At 34.4% G+C, this 6,694-nt stretch overlaps 1 protein-coding gene across 1 annotated transcript; it reads left to right on the top strand.

The window, feature by feature from the left end:
- Positions 1-553: 553 nt before the first annotated feature.
- LOC109219142 (autophagy-related protein 8f-like) lies at positions 554-4,493 on the top strand. Its single transcript, XM_019383572.1, has 6 exons — positions 554-664; positions 1,005-1,044; positions 1,161-1,216; positions 2,947-2,999; positions 3,823-3,941; positions 4,129-4,493. The coding sequence occupies exons 2-6, from the start codon at positions 1,008-1,010 to the stop codon at positions 4,230-4,232; spliced, it is 369 nt and encodes a 122-aa protein (XP_019239117.1). The 5' UTR covers positions 554-664; positions 1,005-1,007; the 3' UTR covers positions 4,233-4,493.
- The last annotated feature ends 2,201 nt before the right edge of the window (positions 4,494-6,694 follow it).

Raw genomic sequence — 6,694 nt, 5'->3', positions numbered from 1 at the left:
TAGAAATAAATTTTTTTAATTATAACCACTCTATCTTTAGTGGGCGTTTGGACATAAGAATTGTAAAACTCCAAAAAAATGTGCATTTTTTTTTTCAAGTAAAAATGGTATTCGCAAATTAGAGTTGTCTTTGGACATGAATATAATTTTGGGTTGTTTTTAAAGTTTTGTGAGTGATCTGAATGAAAATTTTGAAAAATAACGTTTTGGAGTTTTTTTAAAATTTTGAAAGTTTCATATTCAAGTGAAAATTGAAAATTTATGGCCAAATAATAATAATAATAATAATAATAATAATAATAATAATTTACGAAAAAAGTTAAAAAATTCTTATATCCAAACGGGCTCTTAATATGGAACTGGTTACGTGATAAAAGTTCATATTAATTGGGATACCCCGTGAAAATAATAATAAAAAGAAATAATGTCCAATTTAATTAAGTTTTTTTTGCTTTTTTCTTGAAGCACACGTCTACTACGTGTGAGCACATACACAGGAATATTTCTCAACACTTCCGTGAAAACTAAAATAAAACAATTTGGATAATGATTATTTAAACATAGTAGAGAGTCCTAAAACAAAGCAAAAGCAAAGTCATCATTTACTCAACCTTCATTGTTTATCTTTTTTCTCTCAATTGACGATCATTCTTTCACAAAAAAGGTTAGTTATTTACTCCTTCTGATCGTTATTATATTTTTTCGTTTTCTGAATTTTGATGTTTATTTTGCTATCAGTAGTTCAAGATTCTCGCTTTATCAAATTGGGTTCTTTTTGTTTTATTTTTTTGATAGTTTTTTGCTGAATATTTTCTTGATGAGGTTGTTTTAGAAGCAGTAGAATTAAAGTTACTTTTGGTTTTGATTGGTTTTGTGTCAGTTTAGGTCAAAAGATGATTACTTTAAAGTAATAGCTGTTTGTTTGTAAAAAAATTGGGTTATTTGGTAGTGGATAATATGTTAATTAAGGCAATAATTCTGCTTTTTTGATTGTTTTGATTTAGGAAATGGCTAAGAGCTCATTCAAGCAAGAGCATGATCTTGGTTCGTTTTGGGTTTTTATTTTTGTTAATTTTGCTGTGTTATGATGTTTTATTGTGAAAAAGAATTGTGGGTGTTATTAATTTTTTTTTGTTGACGCTGTTGTTATGGATGTTCAGAGAAGAGGCGGGCTGAGGCTGCTCGGATCAGGGAAAAATACTCAGATAGGATTCCGGTGAGAATTGAGTCTTATGTTGCTGTATTATTTTTCTGTGGCAGCTGCTTTTTTCAATGTGAATATAGTAATGTGACTTTATATTTTCATGGACAAGATCACTTAACTTTTAGTACTCTTTATTATTTATTTATTTATTTGTTTGTTTTATTTTGTGTAATATTGATCTGGGAAGAAGTATATGAGACTGAGATGCTCAGTGAGGATTCGTATTGCAAATCTGTACTTGCTTGGAACTGAGGCGTAATTGTTGTTGTAGTTGCTTTTCGAGTCATTGACATGGCGAAATGCTAAGTATTCTAATGTTAAGAATGCATGATAGAGATTATTCCTTAAATCAAATTTGGAAGTTATATAGTGGAGTTCTCCAAATTCATCACTTTCTTCTTGCCTCTTACGAGCTGTTCTCTGTTATTTAATGTTTCAAACAATAGTGCTGATATAATGATTGATTATATTGTCATTTCCTTGTTTCACTACCAAACTGAAATTGCTATAGAACTGCACGTTCTATATCTAATGAGAGAAATTACCACCTCATTACATAAGAAAGCACAATCGGCATTCTCTGGTGGTGCATTTGGAAGAGTATCAAATAGTGCCATTGTACACTAATACTATAACGGAACCTTGCTTATTTCTTTCTTCGAGGATCGACGAATCGAATGATATTTCTGTTCCAATTTTTGCCTCTTCTTCTTCCTCTGAATCAAACTTTTCCTTGCCATAATGGTTGAATTCCTATTAGTATCCACGATACAAGTCCAATCCTAGATGTAGAAATAGAAGAAGGTGGACCCCCTCTCCGTCGAAAGAAATGAGATTATCGCGGATACACACATCAAAAAGATTAACCAAATTTGCCCGACGTAGAGGCAATCAAGAAAGCCGCATATAGTGCCATTGTACACTAATACTATAACTACGGGACCCAAAATGAAGATACTATGGAGTTACTGAAGAATATGGGCGAGTTTTCTTTTCATTAGCAATTATGTCCCCATGCATTTGAGACTTGAATGCACAATAAAAGAAGGATAACACACTATGAAATTATTGATGAATTTTGAGTTTGAGTAAAACAATAGAGGTAATAATGTTGTTGTAAAAATGCCTCCTTGGTACGATCAGCCGTGCTTGCCTGAAATCCTAGTTCCAGAACTCCACTTTCACTGGCGGTATCATCTGTATCAAGTCGACAACTAAGTCGCAGATTTGGTTTGCTTTCTCTGTTCCGATAGCCCAACCACTCCACCTGTCTCAGTTATAACATTGATACCCAAGTGGGTATCTTTTGCTCTGAAAGGGGTATGATTTTGTAATCATGTTAGATATACAATATACATTTTATACGGATCAGCAAACAATGCTTAAGAATTTGTTCATTACAGAACCCCTTATGATTGTCTTAGTTGTCTCTTGTCTCAAACCAAACCGGATATCTCTTCGTGGAGGGTAGCATCCAATTGTAACTCAAGAATTGCTGCTTAATAGTTGGTCACAGCGGTATTATGTGCCAACTATATGATTGTCATAGTTGAGGATTGTCTGTACTTGAACTGATATGCATCCAACAAGGGAAGTGTCCAATTTTAACTCAAAATTGCTGCTTTGGTGGTGTCCAATTTTAACTCAAGAATTGCTGCATAGTATTTATTTTATTTTGTATATGTGATATCCATCCAGAATTTATCAGTGCTTCGTTCTCACAGTATTTATGTAATGTGCAGGTAATAGTCGAAAAGGCTGAGAAAAGTGATATTCCGAACATTGATAAGAAAAAGTAAGTAGTGATTAAAGCAACAAGTAAACTTGTTTTTGTTACTTCGGTGTCCTAAGGAGAAAAATGTTACCTCTGGAAATTTTTTATCCCTGATTCCTTTATTATTTGTGTTTTGTGTTCCTTTTCGGTTAGTACTTCCCCTCCAGATTGGCAATATCCTAACATTTAGTTTTGCTACCTGAATTTAGGTGATAATTGGTAGTATTCCTGTGATACATTGAGATGAATATTGTCATCTATTGAAACAATCTAAAATATAGAAGTTTTGAATCACAAACATCTACAACTTGTGATCTATTGTAGGCTGTAAGAATCGAGTTACGAAATCTACAACTTGATCACCACTTTTTCCTCCCTTGTACTTCTGTTCTTCCTGCCGGTGTGACACCATGATAACCATTACCATGACTATAATTTTTCTTTTTGAATAAGCACCAGTCCGCTAATATGGCTCGTGGTGTTGAAATAGCTTTGGATGATTTCCATTTTCCAGTTGTTCAGATCCAATTAAACAGCTTCTCCATTGTTCACTATGGGTGAAGTCAGTTTGGAAGACAAAATCTAGTTTTGCCTTTGAGTTCCTCTTGTGAAAACATAAAAGAAGTTCCATAACCGTAGGTTCTTCTCTTACTTGAGCTTTTGGGTAATATGATCGAATAGCACATCTAGCTTACTCTAGCTTTGTTTTCATCATCTCATCGCTGCTGGTGCCACAACTATCTTTATTGCCGAACAAATGCATCTCTGTTATGATCCGGTTTTTGGACTCTCGCCAAAAAAAAATAAAAAAATTGATCCATGTTTTTAATTGGCAAAATTACAGGTATCTTGTGCCGGCTGACTTGACAGTTGGGCAATTTGTCTATGTCATTCGCAAGAGAATCAAATTGAGTGCAGAAAAGGCAATTTTCATATTTATTGACAATGTCCTACCGCCAACAGGTAAAACTACCCACTACTATCTGGCTTTTGGAAGTTGCCGTAGCAATTCTGAAAAATTATCTCGTTTACAATAGACCCTTGTGGTTCGGTCCTTCTTCGGGCCCCGGGCATAGCGGGAGCTTAGTACACCGGGCTGCCCTTTTTTATCTCGTTTACAATGAAGTGAGCAAACTGTTTGGTTTTGCAGGAGCAATCATGTCTGCGATCTATGATGAGAAAAAGGATGAAGATGGTTTCCTCTATGTTACCTACAGCGGAGAAAACACATTCGGGGGCCTGAACGAGCTGTAGAGATCGGTTTTGCTTACGGTTCCCCTGTTTATTGTCCTGTGGCACTGCTGTGTTCTGCTTATATCTTCTTTCATCTTATCAAAGGTTCTGTTGGAAATAATTATGTATAGCGTATACTTGCGTATAGTTCAGAAAAACAAGTGTTGGGATATTCTGCAATATGATGTTAATAATCAGTTTCATTCAATAACTTTAATGACTGTGTTAGTGTCCGAATCAGTTTCTGCTTTATAAGTGACGACTCAAAGTTGCTAATTCATTCTTGATTTGCTTTCTTATTTTTATAAGAATTTGTAGTTACTATTGCCATATGGGGAAAGAGAATGGAGAAAAGGGTTTTGTGCCACATTTTAACTTGTGCCCGCTTTGCAAAAAAAATTGCAAGCGTATCCGCTTTTTTACACGTGGGCTGAAGTTTTTCTTTTGTACTGGAAAACTTCAGCTGAAGTTTTTGTCTTTGTAACCGGAAAACTTAAGCTCTAGAGCTTAAGTTTTCCAGTTATAAAATAAAAACTTAAGCTCTAGAGCTTAAGTTTTCCAGTAATAAAATAAAAACTTAAGCTCTAGAACTGAAGTTTTTCTTTTGTACTGGAAAACTTCAGCTCTTTTGTCTTTGTAACCGGAAAACTTCAGCTCTACAACTGAAGTTTGCTTGTTATAAAATAAAAACTTAAGTTCTAGAGCTTAAGTTTTTCAGTTATAAAATAAAAATTTAAGCAGTTTTCCAGCTTAAGTTTTCCAGTTATAAAATCTTAAGTTTTCCAGTTATAAAATAAAAACTTAAGCTCTAGAGCTGAAGTTTTTTTTTTGTACTGGAAAACTTCAGCTCTACTCTAGAGCTGAAGTTTTTGTCTTTGTAACCGGAAAACTTCAGCTCTACAGCTGAAGTTTGCCAGTTATAAAATAAAAACTTCAGCTCTAGAGCTGAAGTTTCTATGTTGTAACTAGGAAACTTCAGCTCTAGAGCTGAAGTTTTTGTCTTTGTTTCTTGTACTGTTTCTTGTACATTCATCAAAGGAATTACATGGAAATATCTAGCAATTTTTGGCGGATAGTCTTGAAATATCATGTTTAAGTAGCTACATATTTCCCGTTAAAATTTGGTAGAAAGGTCAATGAAAATCTGACGATTACATATCGTGCAAAGCTAAATTCAGAAAATCTATCTTCTTCAGTTACCGCAAAGCATGAAACTAGCAAGTTCCAATCTCATATTCTATTTGTAAAGGCTTATCTCAAACACTAACTACAGTAAAGAGCAAGAACTGTGGTATTGAAGAAGAAGAAGAAGAAGAAGAAGAAGAAGAAGAGGAGAAGGGGAGGAGAAAGGGAAGCTGAAGTTTTTTAAAAAGTGGGTATGGGTGCAAACAAAAAGACAAAGCAGCTACAGGTTAAAAGGGGACGCCCAAATAAAGCGCCCCGTGCAATTTTTACTTGTTTTGCTGCTTTTGCAGCACCAAATTATATTCACAACCAGAAGTTTTCAGTAACTTACACAAATTAAAGATGTATCTGAAAGATATATGAAGCTGATTATGTAACAGACTTTGTTTCCTTTTCTTGTCAATGATCACTGATTAGTGTTTCCTTTAACTGGCCCTTAACACTTTCTTATTATTATCGGAAAAGGGTTAAAATTGCCCCTAAGCTATTGGAAAAGGTTTAAAATACCCGTTATCCACCTATTGGGCTAAAAATATCCTTTCATTTACCTTTTTGGTTCACTTATGCCCTTTGACTGTTAGGTCAATGCTTGAATTAAAATAATAATTGTTTAGATTCCACGTGGCAACTTCTTATTGGTCGAAATTAAAACATCTTACCTATTAGAAAGACCCATCCATATCTACCCGTTTTCGCCGCCCCAAACACTAATCCAGTCCGAAAAAAGTTCAACTAAAAAAAGACGCCCCGCTTCCATCTAACTCCGCGGTGTCCGGGCATCAAGTACGTCTATTTATTATTTTTATAACCGTGGTGTCCGAGCTAGCTTACACGCACCTCAACTAACATTAGTGCTTCTTAAAGACCAATTAGAACATAAGGGCATGGCTTACAATGTATCACTGATTATAATCTCAAATAAATTTAGCTAATCAAAATAAAATCAAGACCAGATAATTATACTTCTACATCGCAACAATTACGAAAAATTCTCTAACACCGAAACGTTATACTACATGGATATGGTGACGTATCCTGTAACCTAGCAGTTCTATAAAAAAGTCAAGTCATCAAACTTTCTCTGTTATTAGTAAATTTTTTCCATTCGCCGTTCGGAAATTCGCAATCTATTGACTATCAGGAAGAAACGATCATTTCTAACCACTGAACTAAAACAAAATTACTAAAAATATCAGACTATACTTCCATAGATAAAATTAGTACCTCCATTCGGAAGAAGAGAGAATTCCCCGTGAAGAAATTGTGGTTAGGAAGTGGGGCGTCTTTTTTTAAGTTGA

This window comes from Nicotiana attenuata, unplaced genomic scaffold, assembly GCF_001879085.1.
Source record: "Nicotiana attenuata strain UT unplaced genomic scaffold, NIATTr2, whole genome shotgun sequence".
Taxonomy (NCBI): domain Eukaryota; kingdom Viridiplantae; phylum Streptophyta; class Magnoliopsida; order Solanales; family Solanaceae; genus Nicotiana; species Nicotiana attenuata.
This window is presented reverse-complemented; position numbering and strand designations above follow the sequence as displayed.

Bases quoted from the DNA above. Each gene is read 5' to 3' on its own strand.
- LOC109219142 (XM_019383572.1), top strand. From the start codon at position 1,008: ATGGCTAAGAGCTCATTCAAGCAAGAGCATGATCTTG. The intron at 1,045-1,160 runs GTTCGTTTTGGG...ATGGATGTTCAG, and splicing joins CAAGCAAGAGCATGATCTTG to AGAAGAGGCGGGCTGAGGCT. The intron at 1,217-2,946 runs GTGAGAATTGAG...TGTAATGTGCAG, and splicing joins AATACTCAGATAGGATTCCG to GTAATAGTCGAAAAGGCTGA.